The sequence below is a fragment of the Hemitrygon akajei genome, chromosome 7, assembly GCF_048418815.1.
Source record: "Hemitrygon akajei chromosome 7, sHemAka1.3, whole genome shotgun sequence".
Lineage (NCBI taxonomy): Eukaryota > Metazoa > Chordata > Chondrichthyes > Myliobatiformes > Dasyatidae > Hemitrygon > Hemitrygon akajei.
The window spans coordinates 147,172,198-147,193,673 of NC_133130.1; the positions used below are offsets into that span (position 1 = coordinate 147,172,198).

Below are 21,476 nucleotides of genomic sequence, written 5' to 3' on the forward strand. Positions count from 1 at the left end.
GAGTTCTTCCTGCATTTGACTTTTTGTAGCAACAAGCAATCTGCTCAGGAACTTGGTAGGCTGAGCAGTATCTGTGGGAGGAAAAGAATTGTCACGCTTCAGATATTTCAGTGATTCCAGCTTCGACATTCTATTGTCTCTCCATTTGTCTCTTGTTTCATCTGAAGTTTTACTTCTTTCTCAAAGCATTTATTTTCCTTCATTTTGCACAGATGCTCCTTGTCTTTTTGAATTTTCCAGTGTATTCTGTTTTATTTGATTATAGTACAGATCTTTCTGAGTGGGACCAATAGTCTGAACTCTGCTTGTATTTCCTTGACCTTGCATTCTGTGAGCAAAGATTAGATTGACATTTATGGTATAGAATCAGATTGCTGGAGAAAAATGTACGTAGATATACAAGAACCTCACAGCTCACCTTAGGCCATTTTGTGTTTGTATGTGTGACTTATTTTATTTCTACTCCCTATGTCAAAATGCAGCCACATGAAATATCAAGCACTCTTTATGAAAACTGGCATCAAACCTCAGGTGGAACTTTTTGAGTACTCTGCGGGACTGTTCTACGTTTAAGATAAGAGTGGAAATCTATCTTTAATGTGGTTATTTGTTGCCAAAATATTTTAAGACAATTTTGAAATTTGGCTCTTTATTTGCAAGTCATTCTAATGCTCTTCACAGTACATCCAGTATCCACTGCCACCTGCTGTCTCTGCATTGAACACCCTTCAAAATAAATTACCTCAAGATTAATCTGAATCTCTTACTGAGTGCCAGTTTTCTAAAGCTTTATAAAAATCAGGAAAAAAAATGTTTATCCTTCTTGGTTTGAATTAAAAGTTTCTACACCAAAAAGAAAAGAAAAATTCCTTTTCCTATATCTCCCTCCTGACTTGAGCTGATCAGGAAAACATGAAACTGATCTATTAAAATGACTGCAGTTGACAGCGTTCTGATAACGGGGAGCATGACTGGAATAACAGATGAGTTTTGATCCACAAGGTATGCTTGTAATATATCAGGACTGTACAGACCAATTGTGCAAAATAAATCAAACGTACAAGCCCATCAACCATCTTTGTAGGTTAAATTTGAGGTGATTGAGTCCAGTCTGTTCATATTCACAACTGAGCTGCAACTAAGCCTGCGCAGATTAGGACAAATATCTAAAGCATTTCACTTAAATACCCATAAAAGGTTAGTAGGAAAGAGAGAAATTTAGAGCAAATGTATTTCAGACAGCGCAATGCACAACATCAGTGCTTCACCCTTTCAGCTCCAGATACCCAGGTTTGATCCTGACCTCAGGTGTGTTGTGCCTTTAGGATTTCTCTCACATCCCTCAGAGAGATGGAATTGCTTATTGGAAGCTGGCGGGGAGCCGGAAGGATAAATGGCCCCTTTCCACATCCCCAGTATTCTCACCAATTTTCTCTTGATGAAAAACCAGGGAGAAGTGTAATTCCCTGGGGAGGGGGAAGCATTCTATCCAGGTGCATCAGAGCTTGAATGGCATCTACTTCTCCAAGACAGCAAGAGATTGCAAAGAGCTGTGACACAGCCCAGTCCATCATGCAAACCAGTCTCCCTTCTGTTAACTTGCTTATACTTTCTGGTGACTTGGGAAGGTAGCCAACAAAATCAAAGACACCTCCAAATCATTCTCTCTTCTCCTTTCCATCGCAGAATATATAAGGCTTGAGAGCACGTACTTACCAGACTCGAGGAGAGCTTCTGTCCTGCTGTTATCAGACCTTGAGCGGATCTCTCATACACTAAAAGATTAACTCTTGATTGCCCAGTTTACCTCATTGTGGCCCTTGCACTTTTCCTGCACTTACTGTGTAACTATATTGCACATTCTGTTTTTCTTTTTATTACATCAATGCACTTATGGAGTGATCTGGATGGCATACAAACAAAAGCTTTTCACTGTATCTCTGTACGTGTGACAATAATAAATAATTCCATTAAGTAATGGAGTCCTGTGCTGCTGAGGCCGAGGCAGCCAGTTTGCCTCAACGATATTTCGTAAACAGCAATGTGCTTTTGAAGGAACCTTCAATAGTGATTTTTGTGTGGGCACAAATTAACCTTAACTTTGAAAGCTTAAATCGTTTTCTTTATCCATGGAAGCTGCTTGATCGGGATATTTCCAGTATTTCCTGTTGTATTTCAGATTTCCATAAGACATAGGAGCAGAATTAGGCCATTCGGCCCATTGAGTCTGCTCTGCCTCTTCAAACATCTGCAGCATTTTCCTTTTCCATTCAGAGATTGAATGAACTACCGGTCATCTTCATATAAATAGGATGTATGTAGTACTCGTTCCCTGTGAAGAAGGAACTAATGTGGCTTTGACACCTCTTGCTGCTTCCCCTAGAACCTACAGTTAGAAATTAAGAGGTTTCAAACAATGTTAATTCTAAATGGGAAACTTAGAATTTCAATAGATCTATTAAAAAGCAAACTGTCATGTAAATGGATAGATCTAATATATTATTTAAGAGTATTCTCATTAAGGCTGTGTCAAATTTAATATCCAGGAAAAAATTATGTACATTTTAATTGTAAGGTAATTAGGCTGAATGACCACGGAGAAGCAATCTCAGTGTATTGTACTCAAATATATTTAAAATTTAATGTGTATTGAATGACAAAAAGTCTCTGTTTTCTCAGACATTCATCACTATTTTAGATTCAAGTCAGTTTTTAGATTCATTTTAAAAGCGCCATCTCTGCACCTCTGCATTCCCCTCCCAGGATATGGTTACATTTGGCCTACCCTGTCCATATGTACAAGCTCACCTTGTTTGTTCACAGATTGATTTTTTCTGTAGCCATGCAATCTTTTCCTTATCTTGTATTTATCTTTCAATGGCACAATGAAACCTGCCATTAACAGAGTGCATTTCAGATTCTAAACACACACTGCGTTAAAATGTTTTCCTTTGTGTCACTCTTGTTTCTCTTCCCTGCTAACTGTATCCTCAAATTCAACTTTACGTTCCATCACTCAACAATGCAGAATTGTCTCTCTCTCTTGCTTTCAGTCGCTCACACTCTCTTTTGCTCATTTGCTCTCTCTCGCTGTTGCCCTCACTCATTCACTCTTTCACTCACCTGTGCGCGCGTGCTCTCCCTCCCCCTCCCCCTCCCCCTAGCGCTCCCCCTCCCCCTCCCTCTAGCGCTCCCCCTCCTGCGTTCTCTTCTTTCTATGGTTGCTTGACTCCTTGACCCAGCATCCGTTCTGTTCACCAGTCCTGAGAAATCTTCTGAAAGTAGCTCAGTCTCCAATTTTCCCTGGTGACAAGGGCTTGTGACGTTATGCTGCAAGAAAGAAATTAAATAAGTGAATGTTGTTGTTACTGCTTTTAGGTACTTAAAGTGACCTAGCTTTGAGCCGGACTATTTATTTGTCTGAAATCTGAAGCTTAGATGCTCAGAGCTCTATCATGTGATAATCTTATTCAATGATCTCTTTTCCAGAAACATTCACGTCATCGCCTTCCATTCCGCACCCTATCCATGAGCCCGTGAGATGCAGCTGCTCGATGCAAGGGACAGGTTTCTCCTGTCCAAGTGGGGTTGGCGGTCACCCACCACAGAAGAAAGTGGTGACAGGGGATATTCTGGTGGATATTACAGGCCGCAATGTTTCAGAGTATATTCTGCATACCTCAGATCGCTTCAGACTTCACAGGTTTGTGGAATTACTGTTGTGCATGCTGACTCTTCTCCTGTAACACTGCCCTGTTGATCTACATGCTGAAGTGAGCAACTGTGAACTAGACAGCTTGCGTCCTGTAGAAACTGGTCTGATAACAAAGGAAACATGATCCTTTCCTTTATTTGGTTCAGAACTATTCAAATGAGGTGAATAATTATCCTTGGTGCCAGATGGTTCCATTTAGTGCCAGAGAATGTGTACAGTTTGCAACCTGAAATTCTTACTCTTCACAGATATCCGTCAAATAGAAGAAAAGCCCAAAGAAGGAATTACAGAAAAACATCAGAACCCCTGAGTCCAGCCTCCCCCTCCCATGCACAAGCAGTCGCAAAACATCAACCCTTCCCTCTCCACTTGATCCAGCAGAAAGCATCAGCTCCCCCCACCACCCACCATGCAAGCAATAGCAAAACCCCCAAAGAGACCATGATGTAGAATATATCAAAAACCACTGTTCATTCTAGCATTTTGATGTCCTATGGGCGCTCGCGCTCTCTCTATCTGTCTCCCCCTCTCCCTCTCCCCTCCTTCCACAGTGAGAGGGAAGGCCAACAGCTCGCTGTTTCAATGTTACAGCTGGCAGCATCTATTTATTTTGAGTTCCCTCAATCTGAGAATCGGCAGCAAACTCTCTGTCACCATCGAGAGGAAGAGCGAATGCTTGAGTGAAGAGCCCTTCGACGGCTGCAGTTTGCTGTCCCGATGTTCCACTCTGCTACAGTGCTTCAGTCGGCGACGCGAACAAGCAATTGTGTCATCCACAGGGCCACACAAGGCCGCACCCCAAAGGTGCAAGTCTTCCGGGCTGCATGTGGAGATACTGAAAATGCTAGGACACTCGGTGATCCTCGAGTGCGGGAGCCTACTGCCGTGAAGAACATCAGTTTGAGGGCAGCTGTAGATCATGGACTCTGTCTGATAAGACCCAAGCCACCTTGAAAAGGAAAGAAGAGACATTAGAGAAAAGAATTTAAACTGTTTTGCTGGTGAAATTGAAGAAGTCGCCCTCTGGTGCCATCTTTAGCTCCTTATTTTAAGCATTCCTCTGCCTCATTTGTGTTATGAGGAGATATCTCAGTTCAGATAAATTCTGCATCTGAATAAGTTGGGTACACACTGGTTTGGAGGATACACTGCTGGGTCACTGCATCATCATGGAATCTTCAGCTGTTGAAATGGTTTCCTAGTACCCACTACAGCCCTGGAATGAAGTTTTGGATTTCCACAACCAAGTCTTCCTCCTGAATACCTGATCCTAATGTTGATCCATTTGTCCATGATTCATCTTATCAATTTACTTAGTTTTATCATGGCCAGTTCTTTCAAACCCTTTTACTAATTCAAGCACAATGATCAGAATCTCCTTAGTTTCCCACATCAATGGGGATACAGTCCAGGTTTGTGGAATGAATATCGACCTTGCAGTTCATCCACAAATGTTTGACTTAATGATCCAAAATGGAAAATATATCTCCACTCTCTGGTAAAATTGTTTTCCCAAACATTTGATGGTTTGATTTGAAACAATAGCAAAGAAAGTTCAGTGTTTGTTATACACTGAAGACACAAGGCGGCACTGCAGATTCTGGAATCTAGAGCAAAAAAAAGTTGCTGGAGGAAATCATTGAGTCAGGGAGCATTTCCAAAGTGATGGTTAGATGCCTGTGTTTGAACTGCATTGGAAGAGCTTGGCTAGAGTTGCAGTTAACTATGCAGTGCAAGTCTTGGTATGATATAATGATAGAGGAATGAGAGTGAGGTTTGAAACATTCCACCAATGAATTAAGATGTGTTGTAAATAAATCAATATTTTTGCTACCGAATTTTCATTTACAATAAAAACTGAGACTGGTTAACTCCTGCAGATCAATAACGTGCCCTGACAGTTTTTACGTGTATAAGCCAGATATAACTCGTGCACATTTAGAGAATGACAAATAGTTTTTACTTAATTTGAATGTTTTTATTTCCAGATATGGAGCATTGACATTTGGGAATGTTCTTAAATCTATCCCAGCATCATTCAGTACAAAGGCAGCTCCGATGGTGCGGAAAATTGCAGTGAGAAGAACTGCACAGGTGGGGAAAAAGATGTTTTTCTCTGGTTATTAACAGATGTTAAGATGCTGCTTTCAGTCGTACATCCTTTGGCCCAATGCATCCATGCTGACTATCATGCATTCATTGGCAGTAATTCTGTTGTAATCCTATTTTATTTCCATCACGTTACCATAAACTCCCCCCACCCCCAGATTCTCCCACTCGTCTACAAATTAGGAACAATTTATACTGATGTGTAATAAGGAAAATGGAACAGTTAGAGGGAATCTATATGCTCATAAGGACAGCATGCAAATTTCACAGGTTACCAGTGGTCAGGATTGAACCTGAGTCACTGGAGAGGTAAGGCAGCTGCTCCTATGGTTGTGCCACTTGCCACCTAATCTGTGCTATAGCTGATGTACTTCAAATGCAGTGGAAAAGCTCTCAACTGAAATAGATTTCCTCGGCTGTGTGAAAGATGGTACCAGACTGGCAACATTAGGTCTTCCTGTCATCCTTGTATATTCTGATCTTAATTTTAAAAGGGAAAGTGAAAATGAGATCTTGTATTCAGCTTCCTTACAACTTTAGTGATGTGCAATCTCTGCTGATCCTAACCTGAGGAATTCTTCCAAATGTGATTCCATGTCCAACCCCTGGCCACATTCGTCGCTTGATATGGACAAGGATTTAGTAGGAGAAGGCAGAAGGAGCTGTTCAGAGAATGAGGGGCCAACGTTATAGAAATGTTTAAAATTATGAAAAGCATAGATAAGATAGATGGTTACAGTATTTTCCCAGGGGTTGGGGAATCCAAAGTTAGGGGACATAGATGAGAGGGGAAATATTTAAAAGAGGCAACTTTTTTTCCACATAGAGGGGATGGTGGGTATATGGAACGAGTTGTCAGAGGGTGGTGGAGGTAGGTACAATAACATCATTTAAAAAGCACTTGGATAGATTCTTGGAGTTGTGATGCTTAGAAGGATGTGGGCTGAGTGCAGGAAATAGGCCCTTGCTGGCTGGACACTGTGCCGGGATGGACTGGTTGGAGCAAAGTGCCTGTATCCATGCTCCTTTTTCGCTATACGACACTGTAACAAAGGAGTGCAAAGGCAGTTGATGATTGAAGGGAGGGGAACTTTGAGGTTTCAGTGGGGTCGAGAGAATTCAGTGGTTGGGGAGGCCAGAAGAGAGGGCTTAATTCCCTTCTCCTAAAGCTATGACAGATTTTGAAGAGTTAACTTGCCCCTTTTAGGGTTGCTAACTCCTGTTGCCTCTTTTCTGTTGGAAGATACCAGGAAGCACATTGTCTTGCAATGTAAACACTAGGTAGTGGTGGCAATAATATCATTGGAAATATTTAGTTGAAGGAAGTAGTAGGAACATGTAGAAATCAAGCAATGATGAAGATACTCAATAATGTGTGTCAAGTCTTAAAGCCAGAAGAAGTTCAGGCAAAAGGAAGGAAAGTGCTTTAGAGCACTAATGCTTTTCATGATAAAACAACATATTCACCTTTTCCTTTGAGGAAAGGGCCAGAGTCATATTGCATGGATACAAGACTTGCAGCCTAAATAATCCATCCAATCTAAATGCCAATCTAAGCTAGTCCCTCTTCCCTTCGTTTGACTTTTCCTATCAATGTACCTGTCCAAGTGCCTTTTAAATATTAATGCACCCACCTCAACCACTTTCTCTGGCTGCCCTTTCCATATATGCACCATTTTCTGGGTGAAATATTTGTCCTTCAGATTCCTGTTATATCTCTCCCCCCTTTTACCTGCAGACTATTCAAGTTCAAGTTGAATTAACACTCACCATTCACTAATGAGATAGATCTACAATACTTGATGTTCTTAATAACTATGTCTTGTGATCGTAAAAAATACATAAAGACATAAACCTATGCCCTCTAATTGTTGATTCCTTAACCCTGGGAAAAAGACTGAGTGCATTTACCCTATGATGCACCCACTGTTGCACTGTAAGTGTAGATCCAATTAAACCAGATCAGAATATGAAGCAAATCTGTTTTTAACAATAAGTATTAATAAATCATGCTATAAACCCCATGCCCATATCTCCACTAGAAAATGACTGACTTTCAGTAGAACCAGAATTTTATTAATATAAATGCTCAGAATGCTGGAGAACTCCACAAGTCGGACAGCATCTATGGAAATGAATAAACGGTTGACATTTTGGACCAAGACCCTTCTTCTTATTTATATGTTAGTCATCGAACTTGATGTTTTCCAATGTTGTGTTCTGAGGCTGCAGCTCCCCAATTTAGCACTTTAAAATTTATTTGCACCAAATTATAAGACAATTTTAAATACGACACACAGCTTCCTGTGAAAGTGGCTTTGTTGTATTGCTGTTAATGTGATTGAACCAAGTTAGAAATGTCACAATATTGCTAAATGATCAAGTCAAATGTAAACAAACCAGATGTTGCCTTTTATTGGAATAAATAAACTGTCAGCATTATGCATTTAAAGCCTAGCAAATGAATGGGGTGGGAATAATCTACTGGATAATGGAACAAGTTGCACCATAGATGAAATTCATCATTCAAATCTCATTCATGTTCAGGAGTTAATGGGAGATACTCCATCATAAATATCAGAAAATCTTTTATAGGGAGTAAATGGGCACAGAATCTGTATGATCATTTTGTAGCCCAACGTCTGGTTGGTTTTGCATCATTTTAACAAGGGAAGCTTTCATTTATCACCTGTGTTATGTTGTCATTTATGCCCTTGGATGCAAATGACAGCAAAATCTTGTCTGAATATTTATTGGATCTAATTTTAACCAAAACTAATCGGCCAGAAACAACTGATCTGTGCAAAGTGACTCTGGAGATTTGTACTGGTGGGAGACAAACACCTTTTTATTGAAAGATTAAATGTTTGATGCCCTGCAAAGAAAGGTAACCAACTCCAACTACTGCCAGCTCTTTGCTCAGTCAGTGTGGAAATAGCTCATAAAATAAAAAAGTTTATCTGACGTGCAGGTTGAGGGGCAATTGGTGACACTTTAAGATTCAAGATTATTTATTGTAATTATTCAATACTTAAATATAAAGGAGAATGAAATGACTGTTACTCTAGATCTGATAGAATATACAAAAAAACACAAAAAGCATAAAGAATACAATAAAAAACAATATATATGTAAATATAAAAGCAATCTTATAAAACACTATGTACAAGTAATGGTTTGAGTGTGGCCATATGTACATAAAATTATATACATAGCCTGTATGTGCTGTACACAAAGTAACATTGTGCAAAGGTATCTGTCTAAGGTGACTGAAAGGAAATGATAAAGTGACAAGAGAAAGTCTGCGGGGTAGCAGCAGGGCATGTGAAAACACAGTAGGACAGTGAACATGTCCATGTAGGTATGTGTTTTAGAGTGTCAGCATCGAGCAGCAGTGCGTGGAGGTAAGGGGAAGAGGGTGCTGAGGGATTGTGGAAAGGAGTGGCTAATGTGAATGTAGTGGTGGCTTAATAGGTGGATGTGTTGATTGGCCTGATGGCTAAGGAGAAGTAACTGTTTTCGAGTTTAGTGCTCTTGGTGCGGATACTGCATAGCCTCATCTCTGAAGGGAGTGGAAGCAGGGTGGGTGGGATCTTCTATTAATGGCCTTTTTCTGTACATGTCCTTGATGGTGGGTAGGCAGGTGCTCGTGATGCGTTGACCCATACTAGAGCCATCTGCCGCAATGCAGTTTACATACCACCCAGTAATGCAGCATGTTAGGAGAAGGTCATGAGTATAGATGTGCATGGTTCAGCTTCCTCAGAAAGTAGAAGTGTTGGTGAGCTTTCTTGACTGTGGAGGATGTGTTCTGGAACTGTGATGGATTGTGTGAGATGTACCCTCTCAGAAGTTTGAAACTGCTCACAGTTTCCACTACCATGCCATTGATGTGAAAAGGGAGTGATAGCTGTTAGCCCTTCAACAGAACCTGATGCCACCATATACTGACAAGAGTGCAGGTGATACCTGCAAGGCTTTGCCTCTGTCCACGTGTCATGGCAATGACTTCCCCAAATAACCAGGACGCCGAGTGGAATGTTGGGCTGGCAGTAGTGCGAGGGACCAAATAGTTTCGGGGTATGTTTTTGGAGAACGTGGTCATTCAAGTGGAGATGACAGAGCAACACTGTTCCATTTTTTCAATGTTGTAGAGCCACACAGCATAAAAACAAACCATTTGGCCCATCACTTGTATGCCAGCCATCATGTACATATCTATGCTAATCTCATTTTGCCAGCACACAGTCTGTGGCTCCTATACCTTTGTGATTTAAGCATTTGACCTATGTGTCATAACAGAGCTCTTATTTTGGACTTACAGCTATTAGTATTGCAGTCTGTGGACATAAACTTGGATAAAGGAGCAATCTCGTCACTCTCAGACTTAATTGGAAACAAGCTATCAACTAAAACTAATATGCTGCTTGCTGTGGTTTAAATGTTGAAGGGAATTTGACAAGTGTCATTTGGTGTGGAGTGAAAGGCTTCAGGGTTGAGATAGTTGCCAGTGGACGTTCTTAGCTGAGATGAGGTTTGCAAGATGGGCACTGGTTTATTGGCCAGTATGTTTCCTTCAATGGTGTCTAAAAGAACTTTGATTTACCTGCAAACGGTAGCAAATGTCTGACCTTAGGGACGATTTCACCCTCCTAACAATTCATTACCCACTGTCAAGAGACTAACACTCCTGTTTTCAAAAGAAAATTCAAGCCAATTATCATTTGACTTTAAAGTAAGTACAAAGGTGAACCCTTGCCTAATGCTAACAATGTTTTTTTTATTCCTGCAGGCATTTTACAACAACAAAGGTTATCACAGCATGCCCACCTACCTGAATACTCTGAACAATGCCATTCTGCGAGCTAACCTACCCAAGAGCAAGGGCAACCCTGCAGCATACGGTAAGGCCCAAGAATCTCTTTTGTACAGCATTTTCAATAATGTTTATCTGAAGTCAGCAGCAAGACTCTGACTTCTAGCTGACATATCTAGAACTGAAAGTTAGTCTCAGAATAAGGAGCTGGGGATTCAGGACTGAGATGAATTGAAATTTGAGGACTCCCTCATTTCTTCAGTGACAAGAGTTCAATCCTGGCTCATGGTACTGTTGGTGATGTTTGTACATTCTCTGTCAACCTTTGGGTGCTCTGATTTCCACCGACATCCCAAAAACATTCAGGTCAGTATATTAGTTGGCCACTGCAGAATATCCATAAAGTACACGTGACTACCAGAATTGGGAGCAGGGGTGGGCGGCAGAGCGGAATTTGATTGCTATGTGGGAAGAATAAATTGATTAGGGTAGAATATTATGCAAAATGGGTGCATTGTGGAAAGTATGTGTTTACTGGGCCAAAGGGCTTGCTTCCATGTTGAATCTCTGTATGACTCTGTGAGAAAGTAGTGAACCTTTGGAATTCTCCACCTAAAAGGGTTGCCAAACCCCTCTAATACTTGCATGCTAACATTCTAATGTTTCTTGTTATTTGGTACTAGCGCTGAACTAATTAAATTAGATATAGTGTAATTATTACTATAATAATCAAATTCTGCAGTACTGAATATGGTAGGACTGCATTTTGTCAGACCTGACCAATCGCAAAATTTATTGTAAGATGTTGGCATCTTACAGGAATGTGAGTTTGAATGAAGCTGCACTGGGTTTGCTGAAACCATGGTGGGACAAAGCTGTTCATCCCTCAATCTGCATTTAGTTTTATAATTACTCAATTATATTTCAACCCCATTTACATACTCACCTTTCACCTGTATCACCTTACACCCATGGAAAAAAGAACATATTAACATTAGTCTTGAAAGTATCTCCTGAGTAGCTAAGACCTCATTTCAAGGTTACTGAGTTTCTGTCTGGAAATTCTCTTTGTAGTTACCCAGTCATTTTTGTTTATAATTTCAAACACCTTGATGGGAGCATCCTGTTCATCTGAGGATACACAAGAAAAAGCAAATGTAACCTATCTTCATAAATGATCCCTTTAAAACTTGATATCATCCAGCTATCAGAATCTAAACTGCAGTCTGGATTTACTTTTGTTATATATTTGAGGTCAGCTCCTCCTTAGAAAGTAGACCTCTCGCTGTGCACTCTTGTATAGGAGTCAGATTTTGTGATGTAGAGCACCCTAGTCATTCTACATAATAATGAGCAGAATGAGAGGTCTGTTCTCATGAGATCTTTGAACATATTCATTTCATTTCTTTCTTGGATACAGTTTCTTTCCTGGATATTTTAGGATTGAGGCATTTGAGCTTCAGACTTAAATGCCCTGAATTCCCTCTGATATTACACGTTGATACATATGAAAACTCTTCTCTCCACTGAAACTAAATTTGTACTATAGATGTTAGCTCAAGAAACATTATTGCTGTTAGTTCATAGTCTATAGAATGTGGGGTGAAAGTGATCTGGAATATAGCGTACAATAAAGTTGTGCAGAATATCTTAGTGGTTTAGAGTGATTGATGTTTATTCTAATTTCATTACCTTTTCAACACCATTAGTAATTACATTAATCAGAGAAATATGACATTCTCATTTCAAACATAAGTTGATTACAGGTCAGAAGTTGTAAGAACATAAGAAATAGAAACAGGAGTGTGGAACACTTCATTCTCACACCTGTTCAACTATTTAATAAAATCATCACTAATCTTTTACTTCAGCACCTGTTTCCTGCATTAATCCTTAATCTTTGATTCACTTAACAAGTGATAACAAAGTTGGAGTCGCAATGCTGGCTCCCTTGTTTTCCTTTCAATTAGTTTTTAAGTTTGAGAGTTACAAAACATAATAGTGGCAATGAGGAAGTTTTAAATGAATTTGAAGCAACAATCTTCCTGTTGAAGCCAGTGAGATATTCAAGTTTTTAAAAAAAGCACTGAGAAATAGTCAACAAAAAAGAACTGCTGCATGTGCTTCTTTGGAAAAGGACATTCTAGTCTTTTTAGGCAAAATAGGCAAAAAAAATGGACAAATTCATGTGTCTGTGAACAGTGAGTACCAGGTGATAATAATCAAATTTTTTTAAAAAACAGAAATGGCTGCCTATATCGGAAAGATAGATGCATTCATTGCATAAGAGATAACTGAGTGATGTATACTGAGTTAATTGAACAGTATTTTGAAGCAAATAAAATAGCCAGTGAGATGTGAGAAATTTTGCTGAGTGCACTGGGTTTAAAGGCATACAGTTTATGAAGAAACTTAGCTGCTCCAATCAAACCATCTGAAAGGAGCTTTGCTGATCTCATGAAGGTAATGCAGGAGTACTGAGAATTGAAACTGCTGTTGATTACAAAACACTTTAGGTTTCATGATTAGAATATAAAAGGAGGGGAGTCCATTTCAACGTATGTGGTTGAATTGAAGAGATTGGTTGAGCATTGTCAGTTCAGTAATGAGCTCAATGATGCACTGGGAGATTGTTTGTTTAATTTGTGGAATCTTACAAGAAAATGTTCAAAAATGGCTCCTAACTGAAGCACAACTTATATTTAAAAGATAAGATGAAATCATTATGTGAATGGAGACAGCAGCCAAAGACTGAATTGAGTTGCACTGGAGAATGACAGTGAGCTTGAACAAAATTGCAATGTCTAAACAGAAACTGGAATGGCTGAACAAATTGTGTTTAATGTGGCAGGGGCACATATAAACTAGATCAATGTAGATTAAAAGATGAAACTTGCAGAAAATAAAACAATGTAGGACATACACAGTAAGCATGTCTGGCAGACAAAAATAAATGGACTGCATAGGGAAGTGAAAAAGATAAAAAGTCAAGTTACAGTTTCAGAAAGAGTACCAATCTGTGATAATGTAGAGAGTCACACAGCACTGGGTAGCCTTGAGATTTACAATGTGAAAAGTAACAACAGGAAAGGAATACAGCTGATACCAGGTGAATGGCAAATTAATTAAAATGGAATTAGACTCCATGCTTTATGCTGACGACTCCATTAGACTCAAACCCAATCTCAGAAGGAGTATTCAGGAAAAACAGCTGAGATAAATTGAAGGCTCCTCAAACAAAGAGGTTTGATGTTTCAGTCCTGGACAAGCAGCCCCGGTGAGATACTACAGAGATGATCTAAAGTGGGTACTCAAAAAGATTAAGGACAGAACTTAAGCCACTCTCCTACACAGTTGAAATTGCATCTGATAGCACCTGAAGATGACACATAGATCATTTGAGGAGGGCAGAGTCAATTGTTAGAGAAGAAAGGTGGACAGAGTTGTCAGAGCCACTTCCTGCAGATCTAAAGTGAACTCTAAACCCAACATGGAGGTGACTGCAGAACCTGAGATTGTATCACATCCACTCGCCTCATCTGCCAAATAGATTGATCTCCTGCATCAGAAAAGATGTTATCCTATAAGAAAAAGAAAGCTTCCATAGTGATTAATTCTTTAGGCCTGAATGGGACAATTTAAAATTTACTATGCTGTGGATGTCTATGTAGGAGTTGTATTTTACATATATAAGTAAAATTGAGATGCATTCTATATTGAGTTGGAGTTCATAGCTAAGCAGGGAGGAGTGTGTATTTAATATGTCAATAATATTTGAGTGATATTGTAAATATATTGTTTGATTAAGGATTCTTTGTAATGCAGTGCAGATTATGTGTAAAAGTACATAAATGGTATACATCATCATGCCACCACATCACACATGTGTTTCTCACTTAAAGTAAAAACAAAGTTAGATTTACATTCCCATCTCTGTTGTTTTCCGTTCAATTAGATTTTATGTTTTGGAGTTACAAAACATAATAGTCATGAATTCCAAAGATTCACTGACCTCTGTTAAAGAAAGTTATTCTTGTCTCAGTCCTGAGCTGCCAACAGTTCATTTTCAGACTGTGACCAATGATTCTGGACACTCAAGCCAGGAGAAGCAGGGAAAGTACAGTCACTGCTCCAGTGAGCAGGGTTCATTGTTGACCTCCAGTGTTGACTGTATGTCATTTTTCCCATGACCATGTGGGATTTCTCTGGTTTCCTCCTGTACCCCAAGATGTGCAACTTGGTTGGTTATTGGCCACTGTAAATTGCCCCTAGTTTGTGCATGAGTGGTTAAATTTTGAGAGGAGTTGAAGAGAATATGGGGAGAGTAAAATGGGATTAGTGCAAGTTGGTGTTAACGTGATGTCTTGGATGAAGGGCCTGTTTCTACATGGTATGAATCTTTTCTGACCTCTTCTGCTCCGCTCTTCCTCTTTCATACTGTTTATTTATTACTTCTATTGTAATTTAAGGTAAAGTTTTTATTAATGTCTTGCAGTGTACTGCAGGCACAAAATAACAAATTTCTTGGTATATATTAGCAATAATAAACCGGATTCGGATTGTGATTCTGTATCAATCCCCAATTTTTTAAAAAAATAATAATTTTGTCCATTTTCATTGAGATTACCTCTCATTTTTCTCATTGAGCGTGCAAGCACAATCCCCTTATCTAACTTATTTACTGCCCGTTATGCCTGCTGATGTTTAGGGCAGCAATGAAGGTACTTCATCTGTGTGTCCTTGACCACTTGTATGTAGAAGGATTCTTCATTGCTGTTTCCGTTGCAATTTTGTTTTGCATGTCAGTGCTGTTAGCCCTGAGCTGAACCCCCAAGCCTGGAGGACCAGTAGACCTCTTTTAGTCTGGCTTTTGACCTGTTTGGTATGGGTGACACTGCCAAAAGCCAAAGCATAAAGTCCTGACTCCAGCCAACATCGCTCTCCGTGTCACTGAGGCACTCAGGCCTCCAAATCGCAATAAGATTGTGGTCTTTTAGGAGGATAATCCCTTAAGCCTTCCTCTTATGAAGATAAATCCAACCCTCCCCCCCCCCCCAAAAAAAAAACACTTGGGAATTATTCTGGTGAATCTCCTTCACACACTCCTGTTACAAGTACATTCTTTCTTTGATTAGAAGACTAGATCCATGTGTATCACTGTAGATGCAGATGTTACATATATGCTCCTTATTCTGTGTAGTTAGGGGAAAAAGAAAAAAAAAAGCAATGCAATTTTTTAGCACCATCGCATCCTAATGATACCTTATGACATTTTTCAACTTCTGAAAATAAGAATTGTAATAGATAGGTACAACTGTTCTGCATCATTTCAATCAGACCCATTGTGATTTTCTGTGATAACTTTGCACCTTGCAGCTTTTTTTTTAGGTCAGACCTTGTCCAGACCTCTGTGATCAATGTCTAGATTTGTGTCTCACTGAACTCTGTTATAAGCAGATTCTTATACAGATTGGAAGAGTTTTTGGGGCGGGAGGGAAAATAATAATCATGAAACACCACCATCTCCTGGTAATAAAATATAAAGCATTTCACACTAAGTGAACAGCATCGGATTCTGCTCTTTTACCAGATTACTGGCATGTTCCATTTACAGTCAGTTTCATGTAATATTGCCTAATGGATTAGAGGGTAAACCATACCCAATGAGTGTATACAACATATGCCACATCTTTATTGCAAAAATATCTTATAATCATTTTCACAGGAAGACTATCCACCAACATTTGCAGCTTTTCAAATTAAGATGGTTGAATCAGGATAAGTGAAAGATCGTTAGACATTTACTTTACACTGTTCCTTTCAGAGTTATGCATCTGAAAATTTTATTTTCCCAAATTGAAATTCTGCAGGCAATTTCTGAGCCATGTTGCAATCTAGCCATACATGTCTCTTGCGTCCAGCCTATCCCCATTTGGTGTGAACATGATGGTATCTTTTTCGGGTGCAACACTCTTTGCGGGGGATCTTGGAACATATTGTTCCACATTATGGACATTCCTAGAACAATAGGGTCTACCTGTCAGATCAGCCTCAGCCTCATTTAGATCAGCAAGTATGACACTGGAGAAACTCAGCAGGTCTGGCAGCAGCTGTGGAGGGGAAATAGACCATCGACATTTGGGTCAAGATCCCTCATCTGTGCTGTTCACCATTTCTCTCCACAGACACTTAATTTGCTGAAATCCTCCAGGGTCTTTAGTGTTGATCCAGATGAGACAATTGCAGTCTCTTGTGTCTCCATAGCTTCATTTGCGTTGTCCCTCTCAAAGCTGCACTGCACCAACATTATCATCCCCACCTTATCCATATCCGTTGCCAACAGAACTCCAATCCTCAGACATAAGCTGTGATCCGCTGATCCAGCACCTAGCAGTTTTCTCCTGTATTCTGCAGTACCAGCTCCCAGCCCTTCCTCTGTAACACCAACACACCGTAATGCCGCTCCGTAATCTCCAGTATTGACCCCTGACCCTATATCAGATGAAACAAGGTCAAAGATGACCTCCCCCTGCTTTACGTGGAAGAGCGCATGTGAGAAGTTCTGGAAACAGCAGTCTTAGAATGAACTCTGGGCAGGGGACTTCTGAAATAATATTGAAGAGTGGCGACTTCTTGCGTGTGGCTCCCAGGGGAATCATTAAGTATTCCCATTCAAAATGACTACGGGTGAAATCCACAACCATAGACACTGCAGTAAGCAACATTGTTTCATGTAATCTAAAAAGCCTATTGATCATTAAAATCAAAAGATGAACTCATGAACATTATTGCACTATTCCTCTTTACCTCCTTTTTTAAATTGCAGAATCAGGTTTAGTATCACTGATGTATATCATTAAATTTGTTTTTGCAGCAGCAGTACAATGTAATACATAATTGAAAAAATTGAATTGACCATTTCTTACATCCTTCACATGAGGAGTAAAAATCTTTACATTACATCTCCATCTAAATGTGCAATCATAGTAATTTATAATAATTTGTAGTAAGTAGAACTGTCAGTGTACTGTAGAGTACACTCAAATCAATATGAGTTCATCAGTCTGATGGCCTGGCTGAAGAAGCTGTCCCGGAGCTTGTTGGTCCTGGTTTTTATGCTGCGATACCGCTTCCCAGATGGTAACAGCTGAAATAGATTGTGGTTGGGATGGCTTGGGTTCCCAGTGATCCTGCAGGGCCTTTTTATACAGCTTGTCCTTGTACAGATGCGCTGGGCTGCCAACACCACTCTTTGCAGAGTCCTACGATTGAGGGAGGTACAGTTCCCATACCAGGCAGTGATGCAGCCAGTCAGGATGCTCTCAATTGTGCCCCTGTAGAAGGTTCCTCAAACTTCCTCAACCGTCTGAGGTGAAAGAGGCGCTGTTGTGCCTCCTTCACCACACAGCTGGAGTGTACAGACCACGTGAGGTCCTCGGTGATGTGGATGCCGAGAAACTTGAAGCTGTTTACCCTCTCAACCCCAGATCCATTGAGGTCAATAAGGGTTAGCCCGTCAACATTCCTCCTGTAATTCACGACCAGCTGGTTTGTTTTTGCGACATTGAGGGAGAGGTTGTTTTCTTGACACCACTGTGTCAGAGAGATGACTTCTCTCGAGGCCACCTCATTATTGTTTGAGATAAGGGCAATCAATGTAGTGTTGTCGGCAAATGTAATTAGCAGATTGGAGCTGTGGGTGGCGATACAGTCATGGGGATACAGGGAGTAAAGGAGGGAACTCAGTACGCAGCCCTGAGGGGCTCCTGTATTGAGAGTCAGAGGGGTGGAGGTGAGGGAGCCCACTCTTACAACCTGCTGGTGATCTGACGGGAAGTCCAGGACCCAGCTGCACAAGGCAGGGTCAAGGCCGAGGTCTGTGAGCTTCTTGTCGAGCCTGGATGGAACTATGGTGTTGAATGCTGAACTGTAGTCCAAGAACAGCATTTTCACATAAGCATCCTTCTTCTCCAGATGTGTAAGGGCGATATGTAGAGCAGTGGCTATTGCGTCATCTGTCAATCTGTTGTGTTGGTAGGTGAATTGTAGGGGTCCAGTTTGGGTGGTAGCAAGCCGCAGATGTAATCCTTGACCAGACTCTCAAAGCATTTGCTTATTATTGAGGTGAGTGTGACAGGATGCCAGTCATTCAGGCATGTTACCGTGGTCTTTTTTGGCACAGGGACAATGGTGGATAATTTGAAGCAGGAGGGCACTCTACACTGGGAGAGGGAGAGATTAAAAATGTCTGTAAACACCCCTGCCAGTTGTGCTGCACACACCCTAAGTACTTGCCCTGGGATGCAGTACAGTCCCACAGCCTTGCGATTGTGAATTACAGTAAAGATATAATAGTTATATTAAATAAGTAGTGCAAAAAGTAGTGTTCACGAGTTCAATGTCCATTCAGAAATCGAATGGCAGAGGGAAAGAAGCTGTTCCTGAATTGCTGAGTGTGTGCCTTTAGGCTACGGTACCTCCTTCCTGATGGTAGCAATGAGAAGAGGGCATGTCCTAGGTGGTGGGGTTCTTTACTGATGGATGCTGCATTTTTTAAGCATCGCTCCTTGAAGGTGTCCTGGACGCTACGGAGGCTAGTGCCCATAATGGAGCTGACTGACTCCATTATGAGCTCCATCATATATTATAACTTACCGTATTTTTGTTGTCTTGTACTGGACTGCTGCCACAAAACAACACGTTTTATGACACACGTCAGTAATAATAAACCTGATTCTGATTTTCATTCAGAGTCCAATACCAAGAATAGCTTGGTAGCACACTGTAGAGCAAGATGGCTGAATCCTGAAAGATGTAACTGACAAATTAGTTGAGTGCGTGTCATCTGTATCACCCTACCTGTGGCAGGTGTGTCAGTCCACAATTGCAGTGGTAGAAGTGACCAACACACAGTCTTGTTGGTGATAGAGTCTTCTCTTTATGCTGACCACATATTTCATCCTACTGTGTGGCACCACAATTGTGATATTGGAATAGTCAGACAGCTCAAAACTGGACATCCTTGAGGCACTGTGGACCACGATCATCAGCACAAATCTACACTATCTCAACCCGTCGCTTGATGTGTATTACCAAACTGGACCATCAAGCCCTGATTCAATGCAGAAGGACAAGTCATGAGTGACAGTAGACTTACTAAATATGACCTGCCAGTACGGCAAATGTAACACACGTCTACATGCATACTGTCTTTTCCTATTTAACACTGAATAGACAGAACTCAGCACTGACACCTCCAGTAGTTAATGTCTATAAAGAAACAACCCGCTAAGAAGGAGATTCCAACAGATTCCCATCCACAGCAATGGCAGGGCCGGCATGTGAGTACCACAAATGTCAGCAAGCTTCCAGCATCAACATAGCAAGCCCACAACTTGCTACCCATAACTGTACACCTTTGGAAAATGTGAGAAAACAGTGCACCCGGAGGAAGCCCACGTTGTCACGGGGAAAACATACCAACTCCTTACAGACAGTGGTGGGAATTGAGCCCTGATCCATGATTGCTGTAAAGCATTTGCGCTAGCTACTGTGCAGCCAGAAGATTTGTCTCGGCTTCCTTCTGTGCTCCCCACCCTACCGTAGAAACCAGATCTGATTCTCTCAATTCACTCCACGTGATATCATGAAACAGCCAAGAGTACTGTATACGGCAAAGATGATGGATTGAACAACTTCGCAGCTCTAGTAATGTAGACCTGTGCTCCAGAATTAGCTACATCTTTAAGCCAAGCTTTTTCAATATAATTAGTACACTGACATTCACCAAACAATGTGAAAAATTGTCCATGTTCAGAAACAAAGCAGGATAAATGCACTCTGTTTAATTACCACCCTGTCAGCCTACCCTCAGTCATAAGAAAAGTGCAGGGAGTGTTATTGACAGTGGTACCAAGGAGACTTATCAACAGTGTGCTTATCAATACCCCATTTGCGTCTTACCAGGGCCATTTGGTAGCAGACCTCATTGTGGCCTTGATATAGGTGTACACAAACAGCTGAAACATAGAAGTGAGGTGAGAGTGAGCAACCTCCAATTTAATGCAACGTATACTGTATGATTGAATGCAGCATCATAGCACCCTTGCAAAGCTGCACCAGGGACAGTGATGCTGATTTTTTTTTTTTTGGAGGTTAGTCATCCCAAGTTTGGACTAATTTGCAGGAGTTCCTCAGGGCGCTGTCCTAAGCCCAGCCATCTGCACCTTTCTTCCATCATAAGGTAGCGTAGTGGTCAGTGCAATGCTGTTACTGCACCAGCAATGCGAATTCAATTCTTCACTGTCTGTAAGGAGTTCGTACATTCTCCCCATGACCACGTGGGTTTCTACCGAGACTTGTGGCTTGGTCGGTTAAGATTAGATTAGATTCAACTTTATTGTCATTGTGCCGAGTGCAGATACAAAGCCAATGGAATGCAGTTAGCAACTAACCAGAAATGCAAAGAACAGTGTTATTTACAAAATAACTGCAAATAAAAAGTAAGTGCTACAGCACACAAATATAAAAGTACTGAGACAGTACAATATGGGTACAATACTGCTTAGCGCTATGATGTGAGGTTCAGCAAGGTCACAGCCTCAGGGAAGAAGCTCTTCCTGTGCCTGCTGGTGCGGGAGCGGAGGCTCCTGTAGCACCTACCAGATGGGAGGAGAGTAAAGAAAGTCCATGGTTAGGGTGAGATGCATCATTGATAATGCTTTTCACCCTGCCCAGGCAGCGTTTATGGTAGCTGTTCTCAATGGTGGGCAATTGGGTGTTGATAATCCACTGGGCAGTTTTCACCACACGCTGGAGTGCTTTGTGGTCCAATAC

General features: G+C 40.8%; 1 protein-coding gene across 2 annotated transcripts in view; it reads left to right on the forward strand.

Moving 5' to 3' along the window:
* abca2 (ATP-binding cassette, sub-family A (ABC1), member 2) overlaps nt 1–21,476 on the forward strand; it is a 519,276-nt gene that overhangs the window by 402,351 nt on the left and 95,449 nt on the right. For both annotated transcript variants that reach the window (XM_073052214.1, XM_073052215.1), the window contains exons 31-33: nt 3,490–3,703; nt 5,704–5,809; nt 10,617–10,728. In XM_073052214.1, coding sequence (XP_072908315.1) covers nt 3,490–3,703; nt 5,704–5,809; nt 10,617–10,728 — 432 coding nt within the window. The remainder of the gene's footprint in view (nt 1–3,489; nt 3,704–5,703; nt 5,810–10,616; nt 10,729–21,476) is intronic.